At 42.5% G+C, this 15,619-nt stretch overlaps 1 protein-coding gene across 2 annotated transcripts in view; it reads right to left on the bottom strand.

The window, feature by feature from the left end:
• BRD4 (bromodomain containing 4) overlaps positions 1-15,619 on the bottom strand; it is a 236,707-nt gene that overhangs the window by 71,755 nt on the left and 149,333 nt on the right. The window contains exons 6-9 of one of the 2 annotated variants that reach the window (XM_075060969.1): positions 10,599-10,807; positions 10,312-10,416; positions 8,662-9,027; positions 6,021-6,149 (exon numbers count right to left, since the gene is read on the bottom strand). In XM_075060969.1, the coding sequence (XP_074917070.1) occupies positions 6,021-6,149; positions 8,662-9,027; positions 10,312-10,416; positions 10,599-10,807 (809 nt within the window). Of the gene's footprint in view, positions 1-6,020; positions 6,150-8,661; positions 9,028-10,311; positions 10,417-10,598; positions 10,808-15,619 lie in introns of those variants that run through there. The other variant, XM_032776749.2, reaches the window with a different exon arrangement.

Here is a 15,619-nt window from a genome sequence, read left to right as displayed (position 1 = left end):
TGCTTTCAACTACCTAAAAGGGAGTTCCAAAGAGGATGGATCTAGACTGTTCTCAGTGGTACCAGATGACAGAACAAGGAGCAATGGTCTCAAGTTGCAGTGGGAGAGGTTAGCTTGGATATTAGGAAAAAAACTTTTTCACGCAGAGAGTGATGAAGTACTGGAATGGGTTACCTAGGGAGGTGGTGGAATCTCCTTCGTTAAGAGGTTTTTAAGGTCAGGCTTGACAAAGCCCTGGCTGGCACGATTTAGTTGGGAATTGGTCCTGCTTTGCACAGGGGGTTGGACTAGATGACCTTCTGAAGTCCCTTCCAACCCTGATATTCTATGATTCTATTTGATCCCTAGGACAATAGTAAATGTATAATTTCCCTGTCCTCAAAGTGCATAGCCTAAAATAGATCTGTTGGAATTTAAGCCCAATATCTGGGGTTGGAAAGCAGAAAGAACCGATTAAACTGGTTTAAAATGGAAAAAAGATGTGAAACTTCCAGCTAAATAGCCAAATCTTCATATGACCACCCAATGGCTCCTACTTCCTTTATTATTATCTACCAAAAGAGATTAGTCTTTCAAAGCATATCTTGGAGAGAAGTACTTTGGCTCACTTCAGGAGGAACTCCTCAGTTTTCCCTTGGGTAGTTTGCCTACATATTTTCGAAGACAGTTTGTAATCCAATCCTTACAAAATGCTTCGAGATCTGATGAAGGGGCAAAGTGCTTTCAGGTTTCTTCTCCTCTTGGAAGGAAGGTGAAAACTTTACATATTTCCGGTTCACATTTACATCAGTAAGGGTATGTCTACATTACCCACCGGATGGGAGGTAATCGATCTATCGGGGATCGATGTATTGCATCTCATCTAGACACGATACATCGATCCCCGAACGTGCTCCCCATCGACTCCAGGACTCCACCAGGGCAAGAGACGGAAGCGGAGTCCACGACGGAGTGACGGCCATCGATCCCGCGCTGCGAGGACGCAAAGTAAGTCAATCTAAGTCTATCTAAGATACGTCGACTTCAGCTACGCTATTCTCACAGCTGAAGTTGCATATCTTAGATTGACACCCTCCGACCCCTCCCAGTGTAGACCAGGCCTAAGTGCCTGTCAATTCTCCTATATAAGACCATCTCCAAAAGAAGAGGGATGCAGGAGCAAGAGGATGAGTTAAGTTGCACCCAAATATAATTCCCTTTTAAAAGCCATCCTGACAAGCTGCAGTCTGGATGGATCTGGCCTTCACTGAAAAGGCTAGATTAAGCAGAACATCCAAGTATACCAATATAGTATGGGGCAATACAATGGAATAGCTTTCATGATAGTTATAGGAGGCCTTCAATATTCTGTTCTAAGGCCAGCAATATCCACAAACTACATGCCAAAATGCCCAATGCAGAGTGTGCACGTGTGTTTTCAGCATACAAAATGAGACAGCACAGCACCATGGGAACCTTGGGCTCTTATTCTGGATCTTCTTCCTGTTACTGTTGGGCAGAGCTCAAGCTATTATGCAAGTGTGTGAAGTTATTGAAAGATAACTGACTGTTCCTGCACAGGCTGTTGGAACTAGGAGAGTCATTCCAGCTGCTCTGAATACAAATGTAAACAGACTTTTTCATGGAATACTGAAGTTTCCATATTGAGCAAAACACTTCCCTTCTGTAAGCTACACTATTTTAAAAAGCCCCATAGGCTGCAGATGTGAGTGGAGAGCTGCAAATTTTAATGAAAGGCTCTGATGCAAAGGATTACTGAATTCTGATAAAGGATTACTGTGATGGCAACACAAAGTATGAGAAAGTTATTTATAAAGCTATTTGCTTCTGAGGCTGTATAAGATGGGAAGCAAAACAAGTTTTCACTTCAGTTAAAGGGTGGTAAACAAGGTACACAGTTACAGAGACCAAGGAGAGATTACTCGCATTGTGCGGTAACTACAGTTCTTCAAGATATTTCCCCACCACCACCACCCTTATGGGTGCTCAACTTCCGATGCCTCCCACGAGGTTTGGATCAGAAAGTTTCAGCAGCAGTGCCCGTTTGTCCCACACAAGCGCTCCTGATGGCCTCATGCCCTACACTGAGATATAGAGCTGCACAGGCAAACTACCCCCAGTTCCTTTTCCATTGTGATTTCTGCGTGACAAAACTTTGAACCAGAGGGAAAGGAGGGTGGGTAGTGGGGCACCCACAGAGACACATCTCGAAGAAATGCAATTACTGCACAAGGTGAGTAAGCTCTCCTTCTTCGAGTAACGTCCCTATAGGTGCTTCATTTCAGGTGACTCTAGAGCAGCATCCCTGGAAGCAGAAAGGAGCTTTGGATTTGAGACCAACACTCAAGTTATAAATGCAATGTTAAACACAGCATCTGACCTGGCAGCATGAATCAAAGCTTAGTGTTTGGAGACCAGGTTGCCACTGGAATATCCTTCAGCAGTGCTACAGAAGCATGCTGATATCATGTAGAATGTGCTAGGCACTTCAGAAGGAGGGTGAACCTTGAGAGTTTTGAGTGGAGATTGTGGATCCTCTGGATCTGTCTATAAACAGTCTGGAAGACTTTCAAAATGGTTTGGTTCTATCCAGATAGAAGTCTAATGCTCTTCTGACATCCAAAGCGTGGAGGAAAAAATCTTCAGTGGTATGGTGTGGTTTTGGGAAGACGACTGGAAGATGAATATCCAGGAATATTAATGGTTAATACAGAACTCAAAATATACCTTTGGTAGAAGGCTATGATGTGATCATAACGAAACTTTCTCCCTCAAGAATACTGTAAAGGGAGGTCTGGGATTATAGCCCCGTTTCCCCAACTCTTTTGGAAGAAGTGACAGCCACCAAGAAAGCAGTTTTCATGGCCTGGTGAAGATGAGAACAGGCAGCTATTGGCTCAAAGGGCACAATTAAGGACCAAGTTTAGACTAGGGGTAAGCTCTATTCAGTGGAAAGGTTCAACCTCTTAATGAATTTTGCTATCCTGAAGTGAGCAAGCACTGAGAATCCCTCAACACAGCAATGAAAGGGTATTATGGCTGCCATATGAGCTTTACTGAACTCATGGCGAGTCCTGACTTTTTCAATTCTAACAGGTAGTCAAGGACAGCAAAGAGGGAAGAGTGAACACATGAAAACTGCTGCCCAGTACAACAGTGATGAAATCTCTTACATTTCTGAAGGCAAATGTTTTGCAAGATATCTTTCTGCTGTTTAGCATCACTGTTATACCTCTGGAAAATAGGAAGATGCTATCCCCAAGAACCATCAAGGAACCAAGCTCTGAGGTGAAGAATTCCCAGGTTGGGATGAGGAGTCCAACTGGAATCCCGAGACAGCAAGTGAGGAGATGCCAGACAATAAAGACGAATCAGCTAAGGGTACCACTTTTGACTTGGTCACTATCGGATAACTAAAATGGCGCTGCGTTTGTCTTCTCTGATCTTGTTCAACACTCTCAAGATCAAAGCTGTGGGAAGATATGCATGGAGAAGGGGCCTTTTGTCCAAGGAATGAGGAAAGGAGTCTGCCCTCCTCGAGCAGACTTTCTTGTACTTCCTGTTGGTGGTGGCAGTAAACAAGTCCACCTCTGGAAACTCCGGGGTCAGAAAAATGCAATTGCGGCTCCATAAGTCCAGCTCTCAATTGTTATCTAGGGAGAAGTGACAGCTGAGATTGTCAGCCATGGTGTTTTATATACCTGGAAGGTGAGACTAAAATAAGAACGTGACTGGTTATTACATCAGTTCTATAGCTTTATTGCTTCAGCATACGGGACGCAGGGGGGAAATCCTGCACCCCTTTCCTTCTGACAATTGATGTAGAACATGCAGGCTATGCTGTCTGTCATGACTGTAATGGTTTTGCCTTTGATTAATGGAATGAAATAGCTACAGGCATTCTTGACTGCCCTCAGCTCCAAGAGGCTGATGTGTAGAAGAGACATTTGGGAAGACAATTTGCCCTGAATGGTGAGCATTCCCAAGTGTGTCCCTGCACCCCACCATTGATGCATCTAATGTTACAGTCATATGAAACTGGACGAAAGGAACACCTGCACAAACACTGGATGGGTCCTTCCACCTACTGAGTAAGTCCAGTACTCAGTGAGGGAAAGATGCTAGATTGTGCTTCTTCAGGCTATAGATGATCCTCAGCCATCCCTGGACACAGCAAAGATGTAACCTGGCATGTTATGTTACAAAGGTACAAGCTGCATGTGTTCTGGCAGTTGGAAGCAACGGTCTTCCCAGTGGTCACCATGAGAAAGGCATGAGGCTCTTGAAAACCATTAATTGGTGGCCCAAAGATTCTAATATAGTCACTGAGGAGAGCCATTAAGCACAGAAGATGGCATCCAATGCTGCTCAGACCAATGAGAAGGGACATAGATTTGTCTTGTCCCTAGATCCTCTTTCCATAGAGGTGTCAGGAAAGATGTCCCTATGCTGACAGGTCCTTGCACAAAGATTTGGGAATCTGAAGAGAGGTCCTCATTGCCTACAGGATGAGCTCAGCAAGTACTGGAGAAGCAGGTGGCACCAGAGAAAGATCTAATCCTGGTGACTCGGCTGATATCAGTATCAACAGGCACTTCCCATTGAGAGGGGAGACTTCGGCTCTTCTGAGACAAACAAGTCTCTTGAATACCTAAATTCTTGTGGTATCAGGTGGATTTGTACTGAGAATGAGGGATGTTCCACAATTTGTACCAGGCTGAGACCTGCTTCGATGGGTTCTGTCTAGCAGAAGTCATTGGTACCAAAAATGACGACTCCTTTGGATGCACCAAGGGACCCTGGATCACTTGTCTAGAAACCGAAGGCAGCACACGATGGCCTGTCAGTACAGCGCTTCTGGAAGCAGAGAATTTATTGTCTCCTCGTGCGTTCATGTTTAGGCGGTACCAAAGTATAGTTGTTACTGTGGCTCTCTGAAGGGCTCTGAGTCTTCTAAGACTTCCCAGTATTACAGGATCCCGGAGCCTCAGCAGTATCCAGTCTGGGACCTGAGGTCTCTGACACAGTCAATTTCTAAAGACACTGGGGCTTTTCTGAAATAGGCTCTTCATGGGGAGAACTAGAACTTCTCTTTTTAAGAGCCTATTTGGTACCCTCCAACATCTTTCCCTGAGAAGGTGAGGGGAAATCTGGTGCAGAAGCTGATGAGGCACTACACTCACTCAAAGGCTGATGTACAGGGGAGTACCATGGCCTGGATCCAAAGATGGGAGTGCTCCATCATAGAGGAGCTTGAATTTAATCTCCTGTTTTTTTCTAGCTTTGATCTTAAAGGTTAAATAGGTATTGTGCTTTTGAGGGATATGACTGTAACCCAAACAGTAATTGTACTGGCAATGTCCAGCACTGAGTGGGACAGATTCCTGAGACATGTACTTGAATCCCAGAGATCCTGGCATACTCCAGCGACAAGGCAAAAACCCCCACAGGGAACCCCTCAGGAGGGGAGAATGAGAAGCACTGAAAAAAGCTCACCACAAATGAAGCAAAGAAATTATAAAATACAACTTGTAGAAGTGAATAATTACACTAAATTAAAAATCAGATGATCCTAAAGCAACTTTAGGGCAACGCTAGAAGCAGGCATGCTAGACGCTCTCTCAGGCTGAGGGAGGTTTGCCACACAGCTCTACTCATCATTGGGACAGGGAACGAGGATGTCTGGAGTTCATGAATGGGCTTAACAGGCACTGCTACTGAAAACCTCCAAAGGTGCAAGGGGTGCATGCACACCTGAAGTGGAGTGCCTATAGGGACACTACTCAAAAGAAAAAAAGTTACCAGTTGTCTGTTCAAGATGGTATAGCAACTACAGTTCATGCTAATACTTCAATGTGGAAGATTTGTTTTTGAGAATTTAGTGAACCATTCTGTTATATTTCTGTACTTCAATTTATTTTACTTTTAAGTTTAGGGAGTAGGTTATGCTAGACCATTATGAAAAAGTTTCATGTATGAGTTCAAAACAGAAAAGCACTCTAACAAAGCAGTTTCTTTACCTGCAGTTTCCGTGCCATAGCTACCACCTCATGATCAGCAGGGTTGTATTTGTAACAATTGGAAAACATCAATCGGACATCTGCTGCAAATTCCTGAGCATCTCTGTATTCCCGGTTCTCCAGTTTAGACTAGAAGGGAAAACAAAACTCCACTATCAACAGAGCAAGCAAAAGAAGTTACTGAATGGACAAGAAATATCTTGGATCTATGGCATCCATTGAGTTCTGGGCTTCCACCTAATCTCCATCTATATCTCACCTTTGCCAAATGGAGCAATGCTTTGGAAACTTGCCAGAAACCTGAGATCTGCATTTGATTTACATAAAATGGAGATGATTACAACCATCCTGAACTATAACATGGAGGTACATCCAAAAGACAACTACATAAATAGCATACAATGCAGATAGATTGCTGAGACCAAAACAGAACATTGCATGCTGGAGCTGGTATTCCTTCATAGACCATCCCTCCATAACAACAGGCAGCTGCAAGCTACATGGGAGAACATGATAGTCCACATGTGGCAGACACTTTCACTGACTACAATTTAAAGGACAGTATGAAGGAACTAATTCACTAGATTACTGGTCCCCATGCCCATGAACATCATTACCAATCACAGTGCAGGGTTCTGTTCGAACAACAATGCACTAAAACTTCACACACACATCTGAAATTATTTTTTAAACAAATAAGTTTTTAATCTTTGTATCACTTTCTTATAAGAGAAATCCCAAACTGTCAGTAGCAGTTAAAGACATCCCGCACGTGGGGTCAGTCCAGCATATCAGTGACAGTTTGAGGAATTAGAAATTGGGACCACAGGATAGTCCCTCCTTCAGATCAGCAGAAACTTGGAAGTATTCAAGAAGGCAACACGCTTGGCATTTTTCTGCCAGACACAGGGAACCACATCCAACTGGCTGTGGCAACAGAGGATTTTTGAGAGTAGCGTGGGAACAAATCCCCCAGGGATGTAAGGATGAATCTTATCCCCACCCCCGGGGAAGAGATAGAGCTTGATTAAAGAAACAGAGCAGTTGAACTGTGCAGGCTTAGTCAGTCCAGAGTGAGACTGTCTGACATCACAAAAATACAAGCCTTAAAATAAACTCCCTGCACAGCAACCTCATTTTATTATGAAGTGAATGTAGTGGTGTGAAGCCCTGATGTGTGCAGATCTCAATTTATCGACAGTTGTCCACACCATCTCATTATATACCTCAATTTTTGTCTGAAGGAGCCAGAGGTGAGGATAGTTCTGTCTCCATGGCTCATTCAATCCTTTGCCTCTCTGCTGTGCCTGCCAACAACAAGGCCAAAAGTGATGGTGTTTTTTTGAGAGGTGGACACCTGACCATCAGCAACTGGAACAAGACCCATCAATGCATTTCATATAAACATAAAACAGTTGTCATGGGCAATTATTTTTGCTCACAACCAACTTGAACTAAATTTCAATCACTGACCTGAAATAAAGAACTTTGTTATCCCATTACCAATGCTTCAGCCATCCAGATCCTCTCTGTACTTGTGTTTTTTCAGAATTTCCTAGCTGTGGGGTGTGTGTTTGTTTTTTTGGTTAGATTTGGAGAATACTACAGAATGCTCAAAGTTATTATGCATATTCAGAAAAAGGGGTGATGGTACCAGCTCAATCTTCAGCACAGTTTTTAATTATTCAGTTGAAGGAAAAACTATATTCCTTCATTCACTTCATACTGGCAAAGTTCCTAGTGTAATCTCAATATGGGGGTGGAGGAGAGAAATTTGTCTCTTTCTTCTGCTTGAAGTGTTTTAAAAAAGAAACCCAAGTTGTGTGAATATTAGGGCTCAGAGTTAAATTGATACAACCAAAGAATTCTGCAGTTTAAAGCTATGTCCATGATGAGATTATAAAATTATAGTGCTCCAAACAATGAATTGACATTTTCAGCAGAGATATGGACTGCTTTGCAATTACTTCTCTTGGATAAGTAACTCTCAAATACTCCATGAGAGGCAGTTAGCTGCGTCCTCACAGCAGAAGGCTTCGATTTAGATGCTCTGGAAACATGGTCCTTTACATTAAGCAGAACATTTCCTTTAAAGGAATGTGGTGATGGTTTTTCTTTTTTTTGTTTCTTTGTCTTTTTTTAATGAAAATTCCCCTACTATAGCAATCTATACTGACTGATTGAGCCCATTACCTTGGCTAAGCATATTCAGTGTAGGCTGCCATAGTAGAGGACATTTACTTTTAAAAAATGCACAGGCAATTTTTTGTTTTTGTTTGTTTGTTTTTGTTTTGAAGACCCATTCTGGAAAGGACTGTCTTCTTTTCAGGACCTGTCACTTAAAGAGTAGCACACTATGGACAGATGAGAGTCTCCACCTACCAGAATTCTCAGGTTACACAGAATGAATGGTTAATTGCTTTCAGACAGAGTCCCAGAGAAGAATCCTTTCTTTTGTAACACACACATTTTTGGTAGATATCTACAACACATTATGTTAAGCATGCAGCTGCACACGTACGCCCATATACATGAATTGGCATGTAAAACAGACTGCATTTCCCCAGGGAAGTTATTCCTCCTGTACAGTCAATTTTTTTATTTTATTTTAATTTTTTGGGCTATGTGAAACTGAGCTTACTTTGATTGTGCTCAGATCCATGGGATGTTTAATGATATCACAATAATCATGCAGTCCCAGTGCTTCCACGTCCACAGGTTTGTAGAAGGGCCATGCGTAGGCAGCATGCTTCTTGGCAAACATCTCTTTGATGATGCCACTGCAATACTTTAACTGCTCAGACACTTTGTTACTGTTACTCTTTTCTACCACATGCTGCTGAGAGTCTGGAACATCCTTCTTTGGAGGTTTCACTGGCCGGCTGCTTTCCCTTCGTGGACCCATCTTGGCAGACTTGGGTTCAGTGGGCAGCGAGGAGGATTCGTGAATTGCATCTATTGTTGTTGGCGTTGTGGTGTCTGCTTTCCTCTTCACTCCTTTTTTTGTCTGTAAAACAACAAATACAACAGTATTATAATATTTTATTAAGTCTTGTGTTCTTTTGTTACTATTGTATTCACAAGATCCACCTCTGATTGTATATTAAAGTCTAACCACTAAGTACTCAGGTGAGATGGGACTAAAAAGTTAAAAAGCTTTCTATAAATATGCATACTGGAAGCAGTTTGTACTGAGCCCTCTAGAAAATGCGTAATTACAAATTATCTTTATTATATTAGCAAAGGTCAAGAGCATGGTTAAATAAATATTCAAAATATTTTACTTAAGAACCATGTTAGGGTCAAGTGAACCTCTTAGGATTCATTTCTACAGCTTGTGCAGTGTTTACAGAAGCCCAGATCTTGGATTATTTTGGCTGAGTTGCTGGATGGGATTTTCAGAAGTACCTAAGGCAATCAGCTGACCAACTACCACTGAAGGGTCATATAACTTGGGTACCTAATTCTGCCAAGAACTTTTGTAAATGGCACTTGACAGCCACAGAAGTGCGATGTCTCAGGAGAAAGGAAATGGCAATCTTACTGATGCAATGATATAAAAGGTATCGCTCAAAATAAGAAATATTAGCTAGCAGGATCTGATCTGCTGAAGATGCATGCCAAAATTTTCAAAAGTAACTAGTGATTCAGGTACTCAACTTGAGACACGATAAAGGAGCCTGATTGTAATGAGTAGGAACTTAGCTCTTTTTGAATAATAAATTTAAAGAACATTATGTTGTGCATCCAAAAACTAAGGCACCTAAAATTACTAGTCACTTTTGGATAGCTTAGTCACAGTGAGACAGCTTTTCAAGCCAGATGGCTTTCTTTTCCTTGAAAAGCCTCAAAAAAACATTATTAACTCCAGTACACAAGGCTGCTGGCTATATGTTTAGCAGAAACTCTGATGAGCAAATACAGTTCTACTCAATAAGGACAAGAGGACTGGGAATCAGAACTCCTGAACCCTAATCATTATTCTATGATTCTGCCCTTGACCTGCAGTATGACCTTGGACAAGTAACTCAGGTGGGATTTTCAAAAGCAAACAGAAGAGTTAGGTTCCTAACTTCTCAAGTACCCTTGAAAATCCCACCCTTCACTTCTGTGTGCCTCAGTCCCATCTCTCCAATCAGTAAAAATCTGTAAAGCAATTTTAAACCCTAAGATGAAAGGGACTTCACAGTGAATGTTTTAAAATAGTCATCCAATAAAATCTTCTCTCTTCCAGAGAGGAAAATGAACACAAAGAATCCTGACTCACTAACTCAAGAGTCCTTTTACTCACCTTCACAGGCTGTGCAGCTGTTGGGATAACAGGTGGGTGTGCCTGAATGGGCTGGGGAGCGGGGGTTGGGGGGACAGAAAGACAGACACAGAGGTTTGACGGGCGCTCTGTGGGGACAGACAGACAGACACAGACGTGTGACTTGCGCTGTGTGGGGATGGGTCCCGGGGGTTGGGGGGACAGAAAGACAGACACAGAGGTTTGACGGGCGCTCTGTGGGGACAGACAGACAGACACAGACGTGTGACTTGCGCTGTGTGGGGATGGGTCCCGGGGGTTGGGGGGACAGAAGGTAGGGGAGGAGGGGGAGGAGGTGCAGGTGGTTGAGGAGGCACCACTGTCATTACTGGCGGCTGGACAATAAGGTCAGGGGTCACAGAAGGAAAGGAATGAGTTGTTTGCACAGACTGAAGATTCTGTTGTGAGGCCTGCGTCTGAGCTGGGGATGATGCTTGAGTTACATTTTGTACCATAGATGCTCCTGGCTTGGGTGTAGCTGTCAAAAAATGAAGGAATAAAGAAGGGCCACACTTAATGCTTCAAACGTACTCATTTTGATCAGGCAACAAATGCACATTTCATAATGGTCATTATTATTTTTTAAATAGGGTAACAATGCTTTAGCACATCCTTCCCCGGATAATCAAATTCAGGACAGGTACTAATCAAATTTTTCATGGTCCATTTTAAGTAGAATCAGGTCCAAAGACACACTGCCCTCAAAGGGCTCCCTATCAGAGCTTGGGGAGGAAGGGTGAGTCTATTCTCCTTTCCCTGCCTGCTTATCTTTTTCTGGCCATTCACATGGCTACACTTCACAGTTACCAGGCTTCTGGTACTGCACTGGGCAGAACTTCCTTCAGAAGCAGTCAATACCCATTAATTAACAACGGCAGTTGCTATTCAGTGGCAATAAGCAGTCACATCAACACATCTGCAACAGTCTCAGAGAAAGATCATCAGTCTGCCAGATAGCAGGAACTCCCATGAGGCAACTTTTAAAGTGAAATGCAACAAGAACTTCAGATACCTGTGCAAAGGCCAGATACCTGTGAACACAGGGTTTCCACATTAAAAGACGGGAAAGGCATTCTGAAAGTCATGCCCCTAAGTAACTGAGGAATTCCACCATACTTGGTGGCACCTTAAAGACTAACAGATTTATTTGGGCATAAGCTTTCGTGGGTAAAAAAACCATTTCTTCTGGGTTTCTTACCCATGAAAGCTTATGCCCAAATAAATCTATTAGTCTTTACAGAGCCACCAGACTCCTTTTTGTTTTTGTGGGTACAGACTAACACAGTTACCCCTCTGATACTTGGTACCATACTTGGTGTTAACCAGAAGCACTGCCTCTTTCTTATAGTGGTTTGCAGGGTGAGGTTTGCCAGCACAGTAATCTCATGCTAGGAGGCAGTACTTCTGAGAAAGACACCCACCCATTGCAAGCCAGCAGGCATTACAAGAGTACCCTCTCCTAGCAAACATCAGATATATTTCATTGTGTCTGTTAGCAACAGTTCTATTTTTATATATGCAAATTCCAGGAAAAGGAGCACTTATCATTCTAGACAGGGACTTCCTGACATTTTAACTTATATATTATTTGGAACATCCATTCCCAATCACTAACAAAACCTAATCATGAGCAAAAAATGACTGATTTTTAGTCTGCAGAAGTTCTAACTAGGATAGCCACCTGAAATTAAGAGATCACAGTGTAGGCCAGCAAATACAGTAGAACCTCAGAGTTCTGAGCACACTAGTCACCCACACACCCCATTTGGAACTGGAAGCACGCAATCAGGCAGTAGCAGAGACCAAAAAAAAAGGCAAATACAGTGAAGCACTGTGTTAAATGTGAACGACCAAAAAAAGGAAAGTTTAAAAAAAGATTTGACAAAGGTAAGTGAACTGTTTCTCTGCTTCTTTCTTTTCAATTAAGATGGTTAAAAACAGCTTTTTTCTTCTGCATAATATAGCTTCAAAGCTGTATTAACTCAATGTTCAGTTGTAAACTTTTGAAAGAACCACCATAATGCTTTGTTTAGAGTTTCGAACCACCTCCATTCCCGACGTGTTCATAACTAGAAGTTCTACTGTATCTACATTTTGGCTGCCATTTCCCAGTATTGCTCTTTCAGCAAAGCACTGGAAACTCTTTAGCAGGACATGCAGCAGCATGTGCATGACTTCAGTAAGCTGGGATGTGTCCACAGATGCAATTTATTGAGGAAAAAAGCTGTGGCCAAATTTAGTCACTGATAAATTATAGCTACAATTCGAACCAAAGCATGGCATTGTGTAGCAGTTAAGATGTCTCAAGTACAACCGCCACTAACCCAACCATTCTTCTTATTGGATGCGGAGCTTGTCAAACCAATTTACAGCAGCCTCATCACTGAAATGCAAACCCCGCAGACTAAAAACCTAGGAATTCCAGATACATAGGGAGTATGATTTCCCTTGGCAATTTATATAGAACATGTATGCTATATTGGCCGTAAGGATCTTGATGGCATTGTTCTTGATTAAAGGGAGAAAGTATTCGCATGCATTTCGGATTGCCCTTAGCTCCAATAAGTTTATGTGCAGACTAGACTCCGCTGGGGACAAGTAGTCTTGGATCATATTGTTACACAGATGCGCCCCCTAACCAACTAGGGAAGCGTCTGTCATGATTGTCATGGTTGGAGCTTTTTGTTGGAAAGAAACTCCTAAGCAGATGTTTTCATAGAATCATAGGATATCAGGGTTGGAAGGGATCTCAGGAGGTCATCTAGTTGAACTCCCTGCTCAAGGCAGGACCAATTCCCAGCTAAATCATCCCAGTCAGGGCTTTGTCAAGCCTGACCTTAAAAACCTCTAAGGAAGGATATTTCACCACCTCCCTAGGTAACCCATTCCAGCGCTTCACCACCTTCTTAGTGAAGGAGTCTTTCCTAATATCCAACCTAAACCTCTCCCACTGCAACTTGAGACCATTGCTCCTTGTTCTGTCATCGGGTACCACTGAGAACGGTCTAGATCCATCCTCTTTGGAATCCCCTTTCAGGTAGCTGAAAGCAGCGATCAAATCCCCCCTCATTCTTCTCTTCTGCAGACTAAAGAATCCCCGTTCCCTCAGCCTCTTCTCTAAGTCCTGTGCGCCAGCCCCCTATTCATTTTTGTTGCCCTCCACAGGACTCTTTCCAATTTATCCACATCCTTCTTGTAGTGTGGGGCCCAAAATTGGACACAGTACTCCAGATGAGGCCTCACCAGTGTCGAATAGAGGGGAGTGATCACGTCCCTTGATCTGCTGGCAATGCCCCTACTTATACAGGCCAAAATGCTGTTAGCCTTCTTGGCAAAAAGGGCACACTGTTGACTCATATCCAGCTTCTCATCCACTATAACCCCTAGGTCCTTTCCTGCAGAACTGCTGCTTAGCCATTCACTTCCTAGTGTGTAGCAAAGCATGAGATTCTTCCGTCCTAAGTGCAGGACTCTGCACTAGTCCTTGTTGAACCTCATCAGATTTTTTGGCCGGATCCTCTAATTTGTCTAGGCCCCGCTGCATGCTATCCCTACCCTCCAGCATACCTACCACTCCTCCTAGTTTAGTGTCATCTGCAAACTTGCGGAGGATGCAGTCCATATCATCCTCTAGATCATTAATGAAGATAATGAACAAACTAGCCCCAGGACCAACCCTTGGGGCACTCCGCTTAATACTGGCTGCCAACCAGACATGGAGCCATTGATCACTACCCCACTGAGCCCGACGATCTAGAGAGCTTTCTATCCACCTTTCTGTCCACCTTATAGTCCCATTCATCCCGCCCATACTACTTTAACTTGCTGGCAAGAATACCGTGTCATTTATTTCTGTTCTGCTTTTGGAAAAAAGCCAGATGAATTCACAACGTAAGATGATGATGAAACACTTTCCGTTCCAACAGCAACTAAGAAGCACATTAAACAGCAGCTACTGAAGTCAGACATTTTTAAATCAGCAGCTCTGGGTAACTTGCCTCCAAGAGTTTTAAAAGAGCAAGCTGAGGAGCTTGCTGCACTCCACATGATTTTCAATAAGTCTTGGAATAATGGGGAAGTTACAGAGGAAAGAAAGAAAGCTAAGTTTGTGCCAGTATTTAGAAAGGATACATAGGATGACTCAAGTAACTATAGGCCTCTTAGACTGACACTGAGCCTGCGCAAAATAATGGAGCAGCCGCTACGGGACTTGATTAATAAAGAATTAAAGGAGGGAAATGTCAATTAGAAATGATTCATATAAAAAAAAAGATCTTGTCAAACTAACTTGATTTTTTAAATTTAAAAATATGATATATTACCTCAGAATTTGGCACTGTTGCAACTGCTATTGGAATACTATATCTAGTTCTGGTGTCCACAATTCCAGGACGTTGAAAAATTGGAGAGGCTAAATTGGTAAAGGCTCAAGGAGCTCAATTTATTTAACTCAGCCCTGGTCTACACTGGGGGAGTGTGGGGGAGAAAAGCAATCTACGTTACGCAACTTCAGCTACGTGAATAATGTAGCTGAAGTCAACGTACTTAGATTTACTCACCGCGGTGTCTTCCAAAGGTAAACCACCATTGGAACAAGTCCAACTGTTGTGGAGTCTCTCTGGAAATTTTTAAATCAAGGTTGAATTAGTCTTATTCAAATCTGAATTAATTTAGGGATGTCCTATGGCCTGTAATATACAGGAGGTCAGTCCTAGATCACAATGGTCCCTTCCAGCCTTAGACTCTATGAATCTATGAACCAAGCGCCAAAAAACCTAAATTATTAAAAATGTGTAGGCTCGAGATGTAAGCACACAATACAAATATTGAACGTAAGTTTATATGCATAGTTTTACTGATTGTAATTTTTAAAATCCTTCAATGTGATGTAGTTCACCTTTAAATAAACAAAGTATAAAGCATTCAGGCAGAAACCGCTACCTTGCAAAGATCCACACAAAGCTAATGCATCAGTTTAGCCCTCAAAATAGAGCACAAGTGATAATTCAGTAAGGCACATGCCTTGTGTAAGCTGTCTAAACAAAGCTGAATTTATCTTCAGTGAAGCGTATTTCATCTCAAAGGTAGCAAGCACACTTTTTCAAATGATGGCAGATTATTACAAAAGGCAATAAAAATATGTTGTATACACACAAACCTGGAAAACCCACCCAGTAGACAGATTTATCAAAATTAAAAGCTGTCACCAATATGGATGCCTCTTAGATGCAAAAGTGACTTCAGTGCATTATTCTGCTTGTTGCTCCTGTTTTCAGATGCTTTTTGCATT

Source organism: Chelonoidis abingdonii, chromosome 26 (assembly GCF_003597395.2).
Source record: "Chelonoidis abingdonii isolate Lonesome George chromosome 26, CheloAbing_2.0, whole genome shotgun sequence".
NCBI classification, from domain to species: Eukaryota; Metazoa; Chordata; order Testudines; family Testudinidae; genus Chelonoidis; species Chelonoidis abingdonii.
This window is presented reverse-complemented; position numbering and strand designations above follow the sequence as displayed.